This window comes from Delphinus delphis, chromosome 7 (assembly GCF_949987515.2).
Source record: "Delphinus delphis chromosome 7, mDelDel1.2, whole genome shotgun sequence".
Classification (NCBI taxonomy): Eukaryota; Metazoa; Chordata; class Mammalia; order Artiodactyla; family Delphinidae; genus Delphinus; species Delphinus delphis.
In genome coordinates, this window is record NC_082689.1 from 28,289,604 (window position 1) to 28,311,818 (window position 22,215).

The 22,215-nt window shown below is 43.4% G+C and overlaps 1 protein-coding gene across 3 annotated transcripts in view; it reads left to right on the forward strand.

The window, feature by feature from the left end:
* Nucleotides 1-22,215, forward strand: part of PLEKHM3 (pleckstrin homology domain containing M3) — a 183,259-nt gene that overhangs the window by 26,738 nt on the left and 134,306 nt on the right. For all 3 annotated transcript variants that reach the window (XM_060016203.1, XM_060016202.1, XM_060016204.1), the window contains exon 3: nucleotides 16,997-17,932. In XM_060016203.1, coding sequence (XP_059872186.1) covers nucleotides 16,997-17,932 — 936 coding nt within the window. The remainder of the gene's footprint in view (nucleotides 1-16,996; nucleotides 17,933-22,215) is intronic.

Genomic DNA, 22,215 nt, shown 5'->3' on the forward strand with positions numbered 1-22,215 from the left:
TGTGGCCTTGGAGCCCACCCTGCAGAACCCAGGAGCTGACTGCAGCGGGGAGGCAAACACCCGAGGCCACCACCGCCTGCCTGAAGGGCCACCTCGGCTCTGGGGTGAAGGGCAGCGCTTGGGACCCCAGCAATGGCACGGCAGTGCACCTAGTTTTCAGCAAAGAGTGTGTCTCTGGGGTCCACCCAGGGCCCTCCAGATCTTTGTAGTTTGGCCAGCGGGGTCTTCTCCTAGGATCAAATGGCTTTTGGGAGGGGAGTAGAGTGTCCAGAGTCACCAGGGCTCAGCCCTGTGAGTGTGTGTATGTGCGTGTGCACACGCCCGCATACACACGTGCTTCAGTGGAGGTCAGCAAGTTGCAAACAAGTGTTCTACAGGGGCATGCTCAAATAGTGTCTGCTTTGGGGTCAGTTTGTCACTGCGTTCTGAGTGTCCCCATGCCAAAGTGGATTTGTTCAAAAGATGCCAGTTGCTAGAGGCTACAGATACAGAAGACACGTTACACACTGCGGGGTGCAACCCTCTCAGGGCATGGCACAGAGTTTTAGTAAGAAAACAAACAGAAGAAATGCACAGGAACCCTTTCCTCACTGTAAAGCCCTTTCCTGACACCACAGGCAGACGGGGAAAGGCTATCAGGGTTTGTGTCTAGCCCTGTCACTCTCTCACTTATGGGCTTTATTACTTTTTAGTCTTGTGTTTTCTCCAGTTGATTTTTATTTTTTTCTGGATCCTTTTTCTGAGGCCCCTGAATAGCTTAAAGACTTAAACCAGGAGCAGTTCTTCTCCTCCTCGACCGCCGCTTCCTCCTCTTCTGCCACCCTCATTCCCTCCCTTTCCTTCCATAATGAGAAGCCCAAGGGTCTTCTTCATTAGGTAGGGCCTCTGTGTCTTCTGCCTCGTTTGGCAATGATTAACTAGGCTTGTGAGCCTTACTGAGGATAAATGATGCTTTGGGTATAAAGCAAACCAGATTTTGGCATATTGAGGGCAGTGGGTAGCTGGGGTATAGTAGGAGTTGTTTGGCTAATGGGCAAGCCTGTCTGAAGAAGGCCTTCTTGCCAGACAAAGTAGCATATTGGTTAAAACAATGACTATAAACCTAGACTGTTAGAATTTCATTCCTTGTTTCAGTACTTACTAGCTGTGTAATATAGGGCAGGTTTCTTAATCTCTCTGAACCTTAATTTTTTTGGGGGGGGCCATAAAGTGTGGGATAATAGTAGTACTTACCTCAATACCTTGTGAGCATTAAATGGGTTAAAAGATCTAAAGTGCTTCTGAGAACCATGTTTGGCACACAGTAAACACTTAATAGAGGTCTTAAACATTTAATAATATTATTATTACTATTACAATTGAATTTGGAAGTCATCCGTGAGAAGCAAAGTGATACTACCAATCACTCCTAGTTTTCCCTGGCATAGTCAGTTTCATAAAATGGCCTCGTAATAAATATTTCTTGAATTGGCCTTCCTGCATTGTACTTTCTCATAGCTGTTAATTGGTTTGTTAATGGGAAATAAACCATCCATTCCCTCTCTCATACTGATTTGTCATCAACTGTTTACTGTCTTCTACGCCAGAGTTTATGGTCACTGAGGAAGGGATTGTTTCTTATCCTCAGTGCCTAATATAGTGCCCTGAACATAATACATCCTGAAAACATTTTCTTACAGGTGAGATGCATGTATTTCTGATCGAAATCAAGCTGATACATTAAGAACATTAGTTCTTTAGCCGGTTTATGTCCTTCTGGAAAAAGAACAACTCCACCCTCTTTTCCGAGGGCCTCGCACCATCATGTAGCATCTCATACCTTGCACATCCTCTCTGTGAAGTTCTTTAGCAGCAGGAAATGAAGATTTGCTTTCATCTCAAAGGCTGCTGTGCACTATCCTTGTGATAAGAGAGAATCAAACAGATACGGCTTGTAAAGTAGCCCCTGGTGTTGGAAGAATGGTGCCCTGGCCTTGGAGGAGTCTCCAGACACCATCTCAGATGCCAGGGTCACACAGGCATGGTTACGATTACCCTTTGTAGAGGAATCTGACTGCTGTTTGGTGAGCACAAAGCCTGGGGAGATAATTGTGGTGTGCCCTTCAGTCTTTCTGAAGTTGGCAGTCACGTGAGGTAATTTTTTGCATCACTCCTCAACTTTTCCCCGTTCCCTCATAGTGTTTCTTTACAGAAGGCTATTGCTTTGGATTTGAAGATCACTTCTTTCCTAGGTTTTTGGTATCTATGAGAGCAGAATACATCAAAGAGATTAACAGCCTACTTGTTACTATCAAAGCCAACATCCGAGCACCTGGTGTGTTCATCCTCAGGGTAAGTGAGAGAGCCCAGGTGGAAAGAGAAGGGAAAAAATAACAATAACAGCAGCAAACACTTACTTTGTTCACTATTTTCAGTGCTGTGCAGATAGCAGCTTATTTAATTCCTATAACTCTCCTGTGATATAGGTATTTTTATTGCGCCCTTTTTAAGGATGAGGCCACTGAGGTACAGAGAGCTTAAGTAACGTGCTTACAGTCCCCCAGCGAGTAACAAGTGGATCCTCGATTTGGACCCGGGCACTCTTTCTTCAGACTCCATGCTCTTAACCCCTAAGCTGGAGCTGGACCCCTACTTTGGAAGCCAGTAGTTCTCAGTCTCCAGAACCCTCCACTATAGAAGGCTTGTTGGCAATCAGTCCCTGTGGGAGTAAAGGGTAGGAAGTGGTGTGGAGGAAACAGACCAGGGTGATAATGTTCATCAACTAAAATTACTCCCTTAGGGAATCACTGGTTAGGAAAACTGAGACCCACCCAAGCAGCCTAGCTAAGCAAGGATTGTTTCCTGCCTTTAACACATTTACTACATGAACAGTGCAGAGCTGGTCACAGTCCTTTAGAGGACCAACGAATCTGCAAAAGGAAGACTGTAACTTTGCCTTTCACACTCTTGAATGTTATCCATACAGAAAAGCATAAGTGAACCGACCCCTCTGGGTTTGTGACCACGGAAAGAAGGCTTCAGAGTTTTGCCCCATCTTTGGCTTCCTTTTTCAGTCTTACTCAGAAGCCTGTGAATGCATTCTAGAGATGTCATTGCCTCAGGAAAACAGACTATGCTAAGTGCTAGGGTACTGCAAGTGGCTCCTACTAGGTGGATGGAGTATAGCTTGAATCCAATGTAGTTAAGACTACCTGCATTACCTGAGGATAGAATAGTCATAGCAAAAGGGTTAGGTCATAAACTGATGGGGAAGGAATAGATCTAAGGTGAGATGGCAACAGCAGTTCTTTTTTTCAGCTTTATTGAAGTATAATTGACAAAATTGTACGACATTTTAGGCGTACATCATGATGATTTGATATATGTATACGTTATGAAAGGATGTACCCATCCATTAAATAACACAGTCATCACCTCATTTCAAAGGCAGCTATTTCTAGAGAACCTCAAGGTAGGTGGTGGAGACCGAAGCTTCGTCAGCACCAGCTCCCTGGCTTCTGCCATCCCAGGGTCTGCCATGCCCTAGGCAGCTGTAGCGAGGTGTGACTGGGAACTAGCCCTGAGGGAGGACCTGATCCCGCAACCAGAATGGCTCCTTTTTAGTCCTAATCTTCATTCTGTACAGACATGCTCCTGACTAGTATCTGTCTTAACCCTTTCCCCCTTTGCACCGCTGTTACCCTGTTCTTGTTCACTAAGTAATGATACAGCCAGAGGCAGCAGGGAATTTCCCATGGGATAAAAAAGACGGGGTCCTAACACCATAGAATTACAATCCAAATATAAACATATATTAAGGTAAGAACATAGAATGCCATAAGAACATGTGGACACTAGATATGTTATCAATATGAAAAATAGCTATATACACACACTCTCTCTCTCTCTCTCTCTTTCATCCCTCTAAGTATATACACACGGTAGAGGAAGGTGAGGCTATATGGAGAGAACAGTCAGCAAGGACTTGCAAACATTGTATCGTAGCTCTACCCCTAACTCACCATGTAGGTTTGGAAGAATCACTTGTCTACTGCCTTTGGTTTGTAAACTCGTGAAGCAGGTTAAATTATCTCTATAATCTTTCCTAACTCTAAAATGATATTATTCTAGGATGTTGTTGAACTGACCTTGACTTACGGTTGTGTGGGAGCCAATTACTATAGTCAGAGAGGTAATGGAAGGTCATGATGGGAATATATGTATGGTTGAAATTAGGTAACACAGAAGCATTTCCACGTGCCTTGTGACTCTACTTCTGGATGAACTGCTGTTGCAATTTTTCAAATAAAAAAGTTTTAGAAGAACTCCTTGGCATTAGCTATGGAGCTCTGAAACTCAGCAGACTGCCCGAATCTGACTGACTTTTCCCTCCCTGTGTTCACATTTTCATCTGCTTGGCAAGGGCAGTGGTCAGCTGGGCTTTTGTTTCAGTCGGTTTCACTCTCTGGTGACCTGGTACCATCCCTCTGCCTGTTTTTCTTGTGCTGAGTACTTTAGGAGAAGGTCTCAAGCAGAGTTTTTCTGTAGGGCTAGAAAAACCATGGCAGTATGGTTTCTTTATCTGGAGTTCTATGTTACTCTGTTTTGATTCCCTTTTTCCCCATCTTTCACTAGAGAAAAAAAAAAAAAAAAGAAAAAGAAAGCCAAATTTGGGACTTATACTAAAATGACTGCTTTTTCAATTATGATGTTTCTCAAAAGACTTGGAGCCAGTAGAGGTGGGAATATTCCTACGGGCTTAGAACAAGTGAGGTCACCAGGACATGGGCTCTGCTGAATTTATGATTCACTCTTCAGCAAGATTAGTCAGTGCAAAGAAGTTGCTAAAATAGGTCACAGAAAGTTGATTTTATATGGTTGTATAGTTTCCATTGGTTATATTTTTCGGAAACCCAACATGCCTCATTGCCAGCCCGCATCCTGATTCCTAACAAATGTATATGGGAACTCTGAAAATGAAATGTCTGGCATTTTTATGCGGTTGTTCTGTTAATGTATTTTATCTTTCTTGGCTAAGGAGAACTATAGTTACTAATTTCACAAACTGCTAGAGTTACTTTCTTAAAACACAGATCTTTTCGTGCTACTCTGTTCTCAAAAATGAATCATGTTCCCCATTGTTTACAAAATCAAGTGTAAATTTTTTAAAGCATCTTTCCCATCTTTCCAAGCTTATCACCTGCACCTTTCTTCACCCCATCTGTGTGCTAGTTTTGAACGTGCCGTGTGCGTTCAAGCTCCTGGGACTTTGCTCGTGGTGTCTCTTCACCCACAATACCTTCTCTGTCTTCTTCACTTTTCAGAATCCTCCATTATCTTTCAAGGACCAGTTCAAATGCCACATCATCCCTAAGACCTTTCCATATTTTCCCATTAAAAAAAAAAATTGAAGTATAAGTAACTTACAATATTGTATTAACTTGAGGTACACAACATACCTATTTTCTATTTTTATAGATTATACTCTGCATAAAGTTATCATAAAACATTGGCTGTATCTCCTGTACCATGCATCACATTCTTGTAACTTATTTATTTTATACGTGGTAGTCCGTACCTCCTAATCCTTCTAATTCACCTATCTTGCTCCTCCTCTGACCCCTTTCCCCTCTGATAACCACTGGTTTGTTCTCTGTTTCTTGTGTTTCTTTTAAATTAAAATTATTTTTTTTCTCTTATTTTATGTTTCCATAGCACATTTTATTCTGCCGCACATTATAGGTAATTGCTTGTACATTCATCTCCCACACTAGGTTGGCAGTTCTTTGATAAAATGAATCGTATTGTAGACAACTTTCTATCATTATCAGGTATGAGCATATGCAAGGTGTTTGGTTGGACTCTATGTATTGGTGCTTGGAAAATCAGGACAGCACTGTTTTATTTGTTTGTTTCCAGAATGAAAATGGCCTTTCTTTCATTTTTCCTTACCTAAAGCTTGAGTCAAGTTGAATGAATCTTAGTAGTATTAATACTGTCAATAAGAGCTATCACTTAATGAGAGTTAACTTTATGCCCAGACCTGTGCTAAGGAATATTCATCCATTATCTTATTTAATATTAATAATAGTTTCATATGTCAGACTAAGAGATTAATATTTTGCTGATTTTACAAAGGAGGAAGCCAAGCCTTAGAGAAGGTAACCTCACCCAAGGCCACCTGGCTAGTATGTGGTGGAGCTAGGACCCCAAGCCAAGCCCATTCTGGAGGCCACACCTAACCACGCTCTAATGCTGCCTCTCAGGTCTGAGGAAGCTTAGGCCTCATCCCCTCCACCACAGGTAAAGCACAGTGTCATCTAGATTGAAAGTCTGGAGGTTGGAGTTCCACTCTCAACTTGCACACTCTGTGGTATAACCTTGGCCAAGTCACTTTGTTTCCTGGAACCTCTTTCCAAATCTGTTAAATCAGTTAGAATGTGTTTAGAAGCAAGTAATAGAAACTCAGCTGAAAGTGACATAAACAGTGAGGCCATTTATCATCTTATTTTTTCATGTATCTAACAGATAGCTATTGGACACTTAGTGAATATCAAACACTGTATGCAGTGAACACTTAAGGACACCTACCTCTGGTGGCCCCAGGGTCATCAAGATCCAGGCACTTTTCATCTTTTTCCTCTGCTATCCTCAGTATATTGGTAGTGTCTCTTCTCTCCCTCAGTTATGCAAGATGGCTACAGCAGTCCCAAGGATATATGTCGGCCGCCAAAGTCAGGAAGGGAAAGCAGGGCACTTCCTCTGGGTCTCTTCCCAGAGGACCCGAAAAGCACCTCGTCTGCAGCCAGAACTGGGTTGCGTGCCTTCCCCTAAAGCAATCTCCGGCAAAGGAAAATGTGGTTACTGATTGGGTTAAACAAATCATGATTCTTTTTGTGGGGCAGGGGAGAGGCCATCTCCACAACTGAACAAAATTAGGGTTCCGTTGGTAAATAAGGGGGAGACAGTTGATAGGCTAGAGGCCCCTGACAGGTTCTACTTCAGATAGGGCTGGGCTGAAGAGATTTCTGGTCCCTTCTGGCTCTAAGTTTCTACGATTCTGTGTTACCCAAAGATATAGCAATGGAATGCCACTTATCTTAAAATCTGGTGGCCTAAGTATGAGAGATTCTCTTATACTTAATTCGTATAGATTAACGAAACAGAATGAGAAGCTCACGATGGCCAAGAGTGAGCATCATTTGAAAGTTGATGTTTGGAAATGTTTTCTGGGTCAACAAGTTCTATAAGCACTAGAAATTACCCTTGTCACAGAAGGCAGAAAACCTCTGAACTTAAGAGGTTGGGTCTGTGATCTCCTGGTCAGGTTCACACTTGAGAAGTGAAATTGACCAGGTCTGTGTTGACTTATGCACTATCACTGTTGCTCATAGCACAAAGAACTTAAATGGAAAAGATCCCCAGCTGGTGTGTCTAGCTAATACATAGCTAGATATGTTATGGATCTCTTTCTTCCAGAGCCTGCACAGATATGTCTTTTCCCCTAGGTTAATGAAGGGAAAACACATGGGATATTCTCTTTTACCCATAAAGAAAGATCTCCAAAGTAACTCACAGAAGAGATATCACTTGAGCCTAGTTCATTTCTACCAGAATAAGTTAACAAGTATCTGTGAGCACTACTGTGGCCAGCACTGTGTGAGGGCTTATATACCATATTGAAAATGTACAAAACACAGCCCCTCTTTGGTTCCTGTAGCATCATTCGCTTCATGTTCTTTGCTATGGACATTTGTGGCAGTGTCATGATTGATGTGCATACTGTTAATTTCACTCCCCTCATGCCCTCTAATGAGAACAAGGACCTAAATTTGGTTAATTTCCCCCTAGTCTCTGGCTTAAACACAGTTGAATAATAACATGAAGCAAATAGACTTGGAAAACTGTTTTATTAACCAGAAATGTAAAGAAAAGAGACTTGATTGTGGTCTAGAATGTCAGAGAAGTCTTCACTGAGGAAAGGATGTTCCAGCTGAGCACTGAGGGTTGAGCACACAGCCGAGGTGGAGATGAACACAGGCTTTGTGTGGGGTGGTCAGAGGCTAAGCCAGAACAGGACTACATTTTGTAGAGCAGTGGGCTGAGATTATGGAGGACCTTCAAAGCCAGACAGAGAGAATTAACATGATATGTTTGGCAAGAAGCACTTGAAAATTTCTTGAGAGTCAAGATTAAAAGGATAATTTACAGAAAGTCTGGAAACTGGCAGTGGCCAAAGGTAGTGGGGGGTGGGTTGCAGGGAATCTCCTTCCCTATAGCTTTTGTGTCCATGTAAAGATTCATCAGTTAGAATGGCCCCCTTGGCCTCTCTCCCTCCCTTTGCACACTCCACCCCTGGGGAGGAGTAACTTATGGGCAACTTTAGGAGAGGAACCAGGCATGTGTAACTCAGCCTCTACAGGAAGCACTGATTCTGGTCCGCTCCTCTAGGCCTGCTCCACCACCCACCAGCCTTTCATGGGTGGTCCCTGGGAGGGGAGCCTGTGCTGATCCAGTGCTGCGGGTGACTCAATGGTGAGTCTGTGGAATTCTGGGGTGCTACACACCTAAGCTGTGTCCTCCAGCTGGCTCATGTTTTGATTTCTATGCGTCTGACTACCCTCTGTCAATCTCAGTTGGTTTAGAACTTGGGTGAAAAAAAGTGATGCTATTTATTGGGTCCCCTCAGGCCCTAACAGTACGTGGGGTGGATTGGTAGATGGAAAGAATTGAAGGGATGGAAATGAGAAGGCTCTGCGGTCATCATGATGTGAGGTGACGGGGACTCAAATGAGGGCGACTGTGGTAAAAGAGAAAGTGGGACTTGTGAAGAGAGAAAGGAGGGCTGTCACTGGGCTGTAAACTGTTGACAGGGTCTGTCTGATTCACCTGGTGTTTCCACGATTCTAGCTTAGTCCTTGGTGCATACATTCGACAAATACTTATAGAGCCAGCCACTGGGAATACGAAGGGAGAGAGACATTCAGGTCTCTGTCTTCAAGGAGCAGTTCTTTGAACGAAATAAAACAATGTTGTAAGATAGAGAGGGACTGAGGGGGGCCCTTTAACTGAGTGCTGAGGGATGAAGGCCTCACTGAGGATGGCACCTTTGAGGTGAAAAGCTGAGGGAGTTGAATACATCAGTGGAGCTGGGGGCAGATGTCCCAAACCTAGGATACAGCAGCTTCAGAGTCCTTGAGGCCAGAAAGTGCTCGGCTTGTTCAAAACCCATGAGAGGCTTTTGGCTGGAGTGAGAGAAGAAATGTGAGATGATGTGAGGGGAGGTCAGCAACAATCAGAGGCCAGATTGTGCGGGACAGAAAGTAGAGGCATTAGAAGAATCTGGAATCTGAAGGAAGGAGACGGATTGAGCCTTAGAAGACGTAGGTTCAAGTGAATAATTTTGAATAGACAAAACAAACCTTAGGATATTAGGAGACAAGAGGAAAAGAGATCCATAGAGAGGTAATTTTCAGATGTTATAGAGGAAGCGATTCTGAAGAAGAGGGAAAGAATTAGGCACAGAGTGAAGGTGGAAGGGTTAGCTTTAACAAGGAGGCAAGAAGCTGCTTCTTTTGAGACCAGAAGCTAAAATAGGAAACATCTATTGAATACTTAAGATGCGCCAGGCATCGTTCTGAGAGTTACTCATTTCTTCCTCACAATAGTACAATGAGGTAGGTGCTAATATAGCCCGTTTTAAAGATGATAAGACTGAGACTTGGGTTAAGTAATTGGTCCAGGGTTACCCAGCCAGTAAGGTCAGAATTATGATTTAAACTTAAGCCAGTTGGCTCTAGCACACGTGGTCTTAACCACTGTGCTCTGTCTTACTTGTATAGGATATCGGTTAGTGTAATGTTGAAGTGAAGCCGAGTATGGTATATGTAAAGGAGCTCCCTATGGTACACAAAGAGATGGTGGCATTTGCAGTTTGAAAAGACTAAAGAAGACGTGGGAAAATTGTTCTTGGATTGTGTGTGGGATCCATGAGATGAACAAAAGAATGAATTGTCAGGATTAAAGCTATAAACGAAGTTGAGCAACATGAATCTATGTTTGACCGGTGCTCCGGCCTGAATATTTGTGTCCCCTCCGCAAAATTCATATGTTAAACTTCTGACCCCTGAAGTGATGGAATTAAGAGGAGGCTTTGGGGGTGCTCAGGTCATGAGGGTGGGGCCCTCATGAATGGGATTAGTCTCTTTTATAAAAGAGACCCTACAGAGCTCCCTAGCCCCTTCCGCCATGCGAAGTTATAGCAAAAAGATGGCCTTTTATCAACCAGGAAGCTTTATCTCACCAGTACCAAAGCTGGTACTTTGGTCTCAGACTTCCAGCCTCCAGAGCTGTGAGAAATAAATTTCTGTTGTTTACAAGGTACCCAGATTATGGTATTTTGTTATAGCAGTTGAAGTGAACTAACATACCTGTGTTAATACTTCTGAGTCTTCCTCGAGCATGCTGGTCTTAAATAGACGATGGTAACGATCCAGAGTTGGTGCTTAAATCTGGGAAGTCTGAGCAAACAAGTTTTAACTATTGACTACAGAGTCTAGAGGAGGGAGTCCAGTGAAACAAGGAAGAGACTTTAAGGGGTGAGGTAGAAGGGCTTCATGTTTAAAGGTCCTTATAAGGATGGAATGGAAGGTAGGGGAGGTGGAGGAGTGAGAAGAATGAAGGAATACTGCATTGGAAGTTGGAAAATACTTTGTGATGAAGAGGTCTAAGAGGTCTAGGATGTTACTGTTGTGGAAGAGAGAATTAGGTCTCTGGAATCAAGGAGGGGGAGGACCTATGTTTGTAAAGATCCTAAAACCAGATGGCAAATTCATAACATGTATCTTTTCCCACCTCAGTGACATCATGGTGCTTTTTCCCCACTGAGTCTGGATGTGGCCTCAGCATCTTTCTCAGTACAGGGTTCCAGGCAGTCAGTAGCAGTCAGTGAAAGTTGCCTCCTGTCTCTGCGTCAGACAGTGCCAGAAGGGGCTATTACTCTGAGGGTGCGTGGAGCTAAGAGCAGGCCATTCAGTAAGAGGGGAAGTCCAGAAATTGGAGTTGAGGACTAGGGCTGAGTCCTGAAGCCTAGAGGTTGTAACTAACCCCAGAGAAGCATGCAGTCTTGGAGGAGGAAGTGGGGCTGGCCAGTGAGTAGACAGACGGTTCTCAGGTTGTCTGTATCTGCGGGAGTCTAGTCACATTCTCCCATGTTCTAGGCTGTCATGTAGTGCTGGCAGCACCTGGGTCAGAGCTGTGAGGTGAGGTTGAACCAAGTGGCACTGTAGTCTGGGAGGCTGGGGATGGGATCTGGAAGTCAAGAGACAGTAGCGGTTGAGTACAGGTCATTGGCACTGGCCATGCATGAAGAAGAGCCAAATCATAGAAGTGTCTTTGTTCTGAAGTGGCGCTATGGTTCCTCCTTTATCACTGACCTGGAAGCCTCCTATTAGAGTCATTTGCCAAAACTGAATTGTAAGCATCTTGAGGACCTCTGTCATCTTTGGGTCTCCAGTAAAGCTTAGCGTTCTACTTTGCACATAGTTGGTGCTCAGTAAATGTGTGTCAAATTGCTTTGCTCCCTTAGTTTTGAGCCCATGTGTAGTTGTAAATCCTGTTTCCTAGGCTTTCAGATCTTAAAATCATCTATCTTTTTAGCTAACAATAGCCTAGATAACCTGTAGAGAAACTGAAAAGAAAGATGATGAAGGGCAAAGGAAATGTAATAAATCTGTTGAACTTTGAGGGGCAGTCCTTTTGGGCTTGTCTAGGACAGAATGTGATTCTGTAGCATCATGGTACTCCATTCACTCTCTACTTCAGCTTCCTTTCACATTTATTCATCTTGTTGTAAGAACTTAAATGTTTCCTTTAAATTTGCCTAGATAATTTTGATTTGGAATACTGACACCACATAGGCTTTTGAGTTCTTTGAAAATGTTAAAACGTTGCTCTTTATCTTTCATTTTGAACTATTGTCTGATCTTTGAAGTCCTATTCTTATGACATCATTCATGGTGTTGACTCAGGCAGTTCAGACTTTCTTGGTAAATTAAACGTTTACCTAAATGTTTCATTTATTGTGATCTGGGACATGCTGGTTTTTAAAAAAACAGAATTGCATAAAGTAACCCAAATAGAAGCACTTTTTTTTTTTTTTTTTTTTTTTTTTTTTTTTTTTGCGGTACGCGGGCCTCTCACTGTTGTGGCCTCTCCCGTTGCAGAGCACAGGCTCCGCACGCGCAGGCTTAGCGGCCATGGCTCATGGGCCCAGCCGCTCCGCGGCATGTGGGATCTTCCCGGACCGGGGCACGAACCCGTGTCCCCTGCATCGGCAGGCGGACTCTCAACCACTGCGCCACCAGGGAAGCCCTAGAAGCACATTTTAATTACATATGCTAATATATGTGAACATACCCAATTATTATTTATAATATTATTATTACATATGTATACTGTCTAAAGGCTTCCTATCAAACGCTCTACAGTCTGGGCAGAAGGATTGTGGGTGCCGGGATGTGGAGGCAGAAACTTTTTAAAATAATTTCTTATTGATTTTCTTGGAATACTTTTATTATATAACTTAGTACATATTTGATGAGTGTGAAATAGTATCTGAAATATGAGTCATCAGGGTGGTGTAGCCATAGAGCCATGGGGCTTCAGAGGAGGACAGCTGTGTTCAACTAGAGGGGACAAAGAAAGGCTTCAGGAAAAGGTGAGATTTTATACTAGCTCTCACGTATGATGAAAACATGGACAAGCAGAGATGCAGGGAGAACAGTGAGAGAAAATGCCTGAAGGTCGGGAGGGGCCAGTAATGGAAGCCACAGCAATTGCCCTGGCTGGAGTGTGGGGAATGGAAGAGAGTGGCTGCAGTGTGAAAGGTCCCTGGGGAAACTCAAAACGGAGGGGTCAGGCTAACATCATCTGAACCTCCTGATCAATCTCCATATCCCTGCAAGTAGGACAACCACCTGTAACATATTCTTGCACGAAAAAAAAACCCCAAAAAACCTAACTGGATCTTGAGATCTAAATAGCGGATGAGGGACTTCCCTGGTGGCACAGTGGTTGACTCTGCTCCCAATGCAGGGGGCCTGGGTTTTACCCCTGGTCAGAGGACTAGATCCCACATACATGCCGCAGCTGACAAGCTGGCGAGCTGCAACTAAGGAGCCTGCCTGCCGCTACTAAGACTTGGTCAACCAAATAAATAGGTAAATATTTTAAAAAATAATAATAAAATAAGTAAATAGCAGTTGATGGAAAACCTGGGAAACAGGAGCATTTGACTGATACCGTGAGGATACACTCAGCCAAATCCAGAATGTGAGAAATTCTACAGGACAAAGGAATGAATTTCTTCAATAAATACATGGCATGAGAAAAAAAAGGGAGAAAGAGGGAACTGTTATAGATTTAAAGAGGCTTAAAAGGCCTACCAGCCAAATCAAGGTGTGGACCTAAATCGAGCAAAGCATCTGTATAAAGAAATTTTTTGAGAGAATCTGGGGAAATGAGATACAGACTGGGTATTGGATAAGGAATTATTCATGTTTTGGGTGTGAAACTGGTGTGTGTGTGTGTGTGTATATATATATATATATATATATTCTTATCTGTTAGAAATACAGCCTGAAATATTTACAGTAGAAATGATAAAATGTCTGCAATTTGCTTTCAAGTATTCCAGCAAAAACAAACAAACAAACAAAAAACAATAAAAAGCAAGAGTTGGAGAGGAGTGGGAAAGAGGAAACAAGAATAGCAGAAACCTGATGACTTTTAAGCTAAGGGGTGAGCCCACAGGTGTCCATTTTACTCTTCTCCATGCCTTTAACTGTGTTTGAAATTTTCCATGAGAAAATGTGTTAAGGCCGGTCTAAGGAGTTTGGACTTTATTGTGTAGCACCAGGAAACTTGTGCAGGGTTTTGGGCTGATGGGGAGGGCATGGGAAAGGTTATGAGTGATCCAGAAAGGTTACCCCGGTAACTGAGTGTGACATGGTGGGGTGCGGGGGGGAGGGCTTGAAATGGGAGCCCATTTAAGATCTTGATTAAGATGGTGGCCTGAGAATGGGAACTTTTTTGAGAACAGAAAGAGGAAATAATGGCAAAAGAGGAACTCTTCAGTGGGTTGGCAGTACAGAAATGAATGAGGTTCATGAGGGGGAAAAATCCCCTCTTCCTCGTCAATCAGTAGCAATTTTTGTCCTTAAGCCACTGCGCTGGGTACTGTGGGACCAGGGGGAGAAGGAAAAGGGGTCTTTGTTGAGGAGGAACTGACCCAGGTCTTTGTAACTAGCCACAGTGGAAAGCAGTGGGGAAGCAAAGAGTTCTCAAGTTCTTTTTGTTTATGTTTTTGTTTTTGCTTCTTGCTGTTTTTCACAAGGGAATTACTCTCTTATGGTTTCAGTATGAAATTTACAGACACAGTGATTCATTTTGATCACCTTTCTCTATTTTCATTGGGGAAATGGCAATAATCTTTGTCAGCTGTTCTACCTGAACCATTTATGATATTAATTAAGACAGAGGTCATATTGTTCATTCGTGAAATGGAACACTTTAGAAGAATGTATGTGATGAAATGATATGGTCCGGGGAAACAAAAGTTGAACTATAGTAAATTAACGAAAGCTTAGATTTAAGTATATAACTTCTGATTTGTCAATAGCAAAAATATTCAAAATAAACTTCAGATTCAGTAGAAAGTAGCAGCTAGAGATTAAAGAGAAATGGTAGTTCTCCAGCCCTCTACAGTCAGATAATTAATACTTCACACACAACATATTAATAAGGTTTGAAATAAACAGGCCCTCCAGAAAGGAATACATGCTGAGAATAGTTTCCTGATCACATCTGTTCTCTTCTTTTCCAAGAAATTACACTACAAACTGCAGCCTATAAGGATGGGCCATTTCCTATGATTAACACCCCTCTTTTCTATCTCAATTTAACATACCTATTTAGAGAGGGCTGAGCCGAGGTGGGGAGAAGATATTGAAACACAGTGCATTCTTTACCTTATTTTGCAGCAAGAAGGTGGGGGAACTTTTGAGACTCCCTGTTAGACTTCTATTCAGTCCACCCAAGCTGGCATCTGACACCCTAGCTTATACAGTCAGAAAGGAGTGAGGTTTGCTTCTGGCTTGGGTCCAATTATAGTTAGAATTTCTAATTCGTGGAAGCTGTTGTAAAAAGCTCTCAGGGAGGAAAGAAAAGGAGAGGAAAATTCCTAGCTAAAAGCAAGAGAGATGGTTTTTATTTTATTCGGGGATACATGCCTGAGCTGTTAGGTCACAGGAGGGATGGGGATGGAGGGATGTGAGGTTATGGGTCTTATTATGGAAAAGGTTGAACTGTCATCGGCACCTGATGGAAATGAGAGGCGGAGAGGTGGCATCAGTGTCTCTAACAGCACTGCCTCTCTTACTGCATTATCAGAAAAGAAAACGGAGAATAGGCATCCATTATCTCTCTCTGCAAAGGGATTAGTGTGGGTTGCAAGAAATTAATGGCTTTTGAATTACCACAGAAATACTGGTGAATGTCAGGAGCAGAGATGTAAAGCAGGTAAAACTGGCTTTTCTCTGCTGCATTTCTCTCATTTTCTCTTTTGGTTTTTGCTATTTGAAGATCTAGATCTGTGTTACTCTTTTTTTTTTTTTTTTCTCCAGCCAAGATAAGAAATCATACCCTTTGGGAATGTGATTTCTCTTCTTCAGGGAGTGACTCAATTAGTGTATGACTGTCTCCGACGTGTGTCAGCAAAAAGATTGAGAAACATCTCAGAAACGAAAAGCTGTACTAGGGAGGAGAGCTCCCTCATTTTCATGCCTGTTGAAAGTATCAGGACATCTCCCAAGTGACAGTCCCCTTTTATTAAAGTATGAAATTTGTATCTGTTGCAGCTAGTCATTGATTAAAGATGGCATGACCAGATGAACTTGTGAAACACAGGGGAAGAGAAGGGAAGGGAATTATACCTATTATATGCTGGACATTATAGTAGAAGCTTTATTTCTACTCTAATTCAGCAAGTACTTACTAAGTACCTACTGTGTACCAGGCATTACACTATGTGCTGTGATATAAGGATGACAGGACAGGCCTTGCCCCTGTCCTCAGTGGAGCTTACAGACAGTGGCGAAGACGCACTTATTTAAAAATTATAAATTATTTTTATAATTTAAAAATTATAAACTGTTTTATATAAAACAGTTTTATATAAACTGATGAGAGCCCATTAGAGAGGAATAATATAGTAAGGATCCCTGATACTGACCGAGGGATGTGTCTGTGCAGGCGAGGGAGTGGGGTTGGGAGAGTCGGGACAAACTCCCTTTCTGGAAGAGAGGATGGCTGAGTGAAGAGTAAGTGTGTCATAGCTGGTGGAAGTGGTGAGAAAGGGGCATTGCAAGCGGAGGGAACAGCATAAGCAGGCTCAGAGGTGAGAGGAACTGCTATCCAAGCAGAGATCTAAGAAGTGAGTAGTTGAGGCATGGCTGGAGAACTGGTTATGAGCCAGAAGGCTCATGGCCTGGCCTTGAAGACTGATGGGGGCATCTGAGAAACAGGAGTTTATGAGAAGTGCAGTGCACTTCATGCTCTGGTCTTTCCACTGGCCCTTCCTGGCTTTACCTACCTAAAGAAAGATGAGTATTAGCAGGGAGTTAGGTCAGGTGGCAGGAGCAACATTCTCTCTCTCGTATTTGGTACTCTGTAGAATGTCATCTAGAAAACAAGAAATCCTGGCAAAGCGCAGTTGTTTCATGGGCCCACACGGCATAGTCCCAGTCATTCGGTGTTTCTGTTTTCCGAACGGACTTCTGCATGCCACATTGACCATGAAACCCCAACACCCCACTCCCCAGTACTTACTCTTAAGCCAGAAGGATGTCAACCCCTGATCCGTTTGGTTTCTGGCACCTGCCTTTTCATCTCATTTGTTCATTCATGTTAATGGATTGATATGTTGCTTCCTTTTATTTTTTTTTTCCTTTCTTTCTAGAACACAAGGAGGCATTCCCAAACATTCTGAAAAAGGGTTACCTGGAGATTCGGAAGGACCATGACAGTTACTGGCAAAGCTGTTACGCGGAACTCTCCCCCTACAGCTTATACTTCTACAGCCTCGACAGCAGTGGGAATCAAAACCTCTGTGGGACGTATCAGCTGTCACACTTCCAGAGCATATCTGTTCTGGGCAACCTCGAGGCCAGGCTGGTGGATACTGTTCTGTATGACAACACTCAGCTGCAGCTAAAGGCAGAGTCGCCATGGGAGGCTTTGGACTGGGGGCAGAAGCTTTGGGAAGGTGTGCACGCCGCCGCGCCTGCTTACATGGGACGGCCAGAGGAGCTGGCTGACTCACCGGGGCTCGGTCATCATGCCGACTGTCCACAGAATCGTTGTTTGCAGAAGAAATCCAGTGAGCTGCTCGCGCCATCCCCTGTCTTGGATAGCCCCAAAGAGTACCAGAACATCCTCAAATCGGGGACGCTGTACAGGCTGACCATCCAAAACAACTGGAAGGCATTTACGTTTGTCCTGAGCCCGGCCTACCTGATGGCTTTTCAGCCTGGCAAGCTGGACGAGGATCCCCTGCTGAGCTACAATGTGGATGTGTGTCTGGCCGTCCAGATGGACAACCTGGATGACTGTGACTCTTGCTTTCAAGTCATTTTCCCCCAAGATGTCCTCCGCCTCCGTGCTGAGACCCGGCAGAGGGCCCAGGAGTGGATGGAGGCTCTGAAAACGGCTGCCAATGCGGCAAGGAGTTCAGAACAAAACCTGCAGGTCACGCTGAGGACCAAACCCAAGGATCAGATGGGTGGGCATGAACTCAGGAAGAACAAACGCCAGTCTGTGACCACCAGCTTCCTCAGCATCCTGACGACTTTGTCTTTGGAACGAGGACTCACTGCTCAGAGTTTCAAATGTGCAGGTATGAAACATATTTTCAGCCTAAAGCTCATTAAAGAATAATCCTGAATCCCACAATTGGAATTCACTTTAAAAGTCCCCTCAAGAGACCAGTCCTAGCTACCTCTTGTCTAAAAGGCATGTCTCCTTTAAGGAGTTTGCTATATCAAGCCATCTGTCCGTCTTCATGCCATGCTGGTGAAGTAAGTAGAAGCAGCTCTGATCTACCCACTGAATCAGAATGACTTGGCTGAAGCATACCAGGCTAGAATTTAGGCTTCCTGAGTCTGCTGTGACGACATTTCCTCAGCCTTCTTAAATAAAGGTCGCTGGGAATGTGGATGTCACAGATTGTCTCCTAAGAGACATTCAAGCCCAAAGCTGACCACTAGCACTCCTTAGGCGAGGAAGATGTCTGTAGTCAGTAACTGTCATTGATCATGACCTTGTCAAACCCTGTTAAGGTAGGATCCAGAAAGTCAGCCTTGACAGAAAACCTGGAGGTGGCTAAGAGCAGGGCTAAGATGATTCAGCAGATGACCTCTGAGTCACGATGGGCCGGTGCCTCATCCTGGGGAAGCCTGGGGCTACTGGAACTGCTGTGGAGGGTGAGATACAAGGTGGAGGCCAAGGCAGTCATCTGCTAGTTCTTAAAACCCTATTACTGCTTCTCTCCCCTACTCACCATTCCTCTCACCTTCCCCCAGACAGTAAACCAGAAAGAAAACAACCCGCACTAAACCAAGTCTATATATCTCCTGTAAATGAAATCAGGTTAGTTCAGTAAACCCCACAATTTGTCACAAGAAATTTACCATGAAGGTAGCTTTAATTGGAAGCCTGATTTGGAAAATTTCAATTCAAGTGTATCAGATTTAAGTATGTTGTTTAGAAATGAACAGGGAATTCACCACCAGTCAAGACTAAATTTTCAATTTCGTGCTTGTTCCTGCATTGAAAAGCCAAATAGTGGTGGCACAGTGAAGCTTTGAATTTAAGTTAGTTATGATGATCACCTTTACTACTGAAAAATAATTTACCCAAAGGGGAGATTAAGTAAGTCATCCCTGCTCTGTCTGGAGGGCCTCAGTAACTGGGAAGCAGACACTTGCAGGGTGGGATGGGAGAGACCAGCAACCCCGAGCCGATAAGGAAGCTGTACTAGGTGAGGGCCGTATGTGTGCAGGCATGAGTGACCTTGTGTTAAGTCAGCCAGCTACTTTTGGAAAATGCTTTTGAACTAAGGAGACGCTGGTTTTAGCACAGTTTTTAGAAATTATTGACATTTCAGTGTCTTATTTTACTAGTGCATGTATTATATTTCAAAGTTCCGCCATTCAACAATAATTTATAAGTGCTTACTCTGTGGACATGCTGGAATTATGGTACACTCCTGTGGCTTTAGACTGCTGAGAGGGGCAACAAATCTGCTTTGTTATTGGAATCAGGGAGAACAGCTCAGCTTAATTTTCAAGGTAGAGACCAGAGTATGAACCGGGAAACTTTCTAGTAAAAGAGACAAGAAAAGCCTCAGGTGTTAGAAAAGATGGTCCCTTTGTTGGCTCCTACTTCACCTTCCTCTCCTAAGTTTGCTTCCTGATGGAGTGTGCCCTGCCCACATTCTGTACCACCTGAGTAGCATTTCTGACACTTAGAGGAAGGAGAGATGCAGGTAGAGGGTACCATTCAGCAGGTCTACCACATCTAGCAGATGGAGAAATTAAAACAGGAAAAAGGCATAGAAAGTTGAGTAGGAGAGACAGGGAGAAGGAAGCTAAGGGGAAAAGTAGGAAAACGATCACATGATGGGCTGGGATAGAACTTGGGGCAGCTGCTTTAGGGTCCGTGTTTTAGGATGCTGCCCTTTGCTGTGTGAATCAGGTGCTCACTGAATAGCTGGCTGGAGAATAGGGTGGGGATGGGTGGTAATAGGGAACCCAGGAGACAGGGGTAATGTAGTCTAAAACTCCTTTGCTGCCCAGCTTTTACCTTCATGCTTTGATTTGGGGTTCTAATGGGGCACAGGTAGGTTTCTCATTTGGCATGGGGAGAAGTCAGTCCTAATTTGTACAGTGCGGCTGACTCTCAAGTAGAAATTTTTAATTTCACTTCAGTGCCCCCTCTTCCATCAGAAACTGCTACGCTCCGTTGCTTTGTGGTACACGTGGGTTATGGGTAAGCGTGCCTGGAATACCGGTTTCCTACCTCAGGTAGGAATACTTCATCTCCTGCAGGGGGCAGAGTCTCAAAAGAAAAATATCAAAACTTGGTAAGCAAACCTCTGAATGTTTTCTAAATTATCTGGGAGGCTGTTTATTATATCAAAGATTATTATAGCAGATGGAACTTTAAAAATTGATTTATGTTTCTCACAAACACAGTTAATCTAAACCAGCTGTTTATTCATTTAGTACTTGTGTCCCCTAACTTTTCATCCTCATAAAAACACACATTCAGTGAAAAATCTGGTTGTATAGCGTGTTTACCTCCCAAACTGTCAAAAAGTCCAGTAAATCGTTTTTAGTTGAATCTTGGCTTTATCATTTTAGGGAGAAGCTAATTCACAGTATTTCATGGTTTAAGTGAGCCTCTTTAGACTACAACTATTTATGTCCACTTAGTCCCTCCCCCTTTAAATATTTTTGATGAATAAACTTTAAAAGTGGAAGATTGCACTGAGCAGCTCTTTATCATGATGTCATTCAGATGCTATTTGGGGGAGCCACAAATGTTGGCTTTTAAATCTACAAAATAGTGCAGTTGGCCTCACTTCGCTAAATTCTTTCTGTAGGTGAAGAATTTTCTATATCCTTTTTTGAAACTTAAAGAGCCCTTGCAGAGAAAATGGACTCTGACCATCCCCAAATGCCTGAGGTTACGGTTTTAAAAATACATGCTTGTGCATGACTGTGTATTTCTTAACATGTGCTTGAACTTTTTATAGTTGTATTTGATTATGTGTGGTTTGTTCCATGGCTTCCTCTCCAGATCCATGGCTGCCCTGTATTAGGAAACCCAGTTACAGTGGTCTTCTTGCTGTTCCGGAACCTACCTTCGTCATTCATGCCTCCAGGGCCTTTATATTTGCTGCTCCTTATTCCTGAGAACATGCCTTTGAAAATCACGTTTTTCCATTCATTCTACCATTTATTGTGCGCTGAGTTTCTGACCACATGCCCCAAACTCAGGTGCACCTGGACGAGTCAGTGCTGCGAGAAAGCAAACGTGGTCCCTGTCCCTGCCTTCATGGAACTTGCAGTCCCCTGGGGAAAACAGACACTAATCAGATGTTCACATCACCAATGCCAAATGGCAACTGTGAGCTGGGCTGCGGAAGTTAGGCCCACAGGTCAGATTAGAGAGCTGTCAGAGGTGGTGCCGTGTGGAACTCTGTGAAATTGCAGACAGTCATTTTTGACCTACAGAAAAAAGGGCAGTTTGCTAAGGTTGAACTTCATGTTTGACCCTGAAGTCCCAGAACGTTCCTGAGCAGAGGAGCACGTGAGGAAAGTGGTGTTTAAGAACAATTAATTTGCTGGTGCTTTAGCACAGCTTTACAGAAACACATCTGTAGCAGAAAATGAGGAATCCTTCTTTAATGAAGTCACTGGTTGGGATTCAAAATTATGTTCGGCAATGGGGCATCTATAGTGTTAAAATATTAATGCTAAGACAAACGACTGTGCAGCTTATTAAAATATTTATGGGGTATGTACCTGTAAGTGGTTCTACATGAGGTTGTTCACAAAATGCTGTATAAATTCAATTATAAGGCAGTAGCCCGGTTTTCCTCTGGAATTAGACATGTGTACATACCTGTTTCCCCTCGATAGATGCATGGTTTTCTTGGCACTAATACATACAGATTTCTTCCTCTAATTTCCCAACAAACAAGAAACCTAGCAATTGAGTATTGTGATAAAAGGGCCCAGGCCCTTTCTTTTATAGATGCTACAAGAGATGCAAAGCTCCGGTCTTGAAGTGTCTTACTGCTTTGTAATCTGAAGGTGAAATCGGACAGCCCACTGTGGGGCAGTGTTCCTGATTCTGAACTGAAATTGAAAATGTTAACGCGAGAGACAGCAAGAAAACAGTGGGCTGAGGGGATCCCCTCCACCATCTCACACTGTCAGTTTTTATGGTTTTACTCCTTCGGCTGCTGTTTAACCTCTTGGGACTGCTGTTGGTAATTACATCTCTCTGGCATTCAGAGCATTTTGCTTTCCTTTTTTTCCCCCCAGCCCTTGGGAGGGGTAAGCCCAAGGGGAGGGGGGGGGAGTTTTGCTGTGAATTCTTCAGCCATTT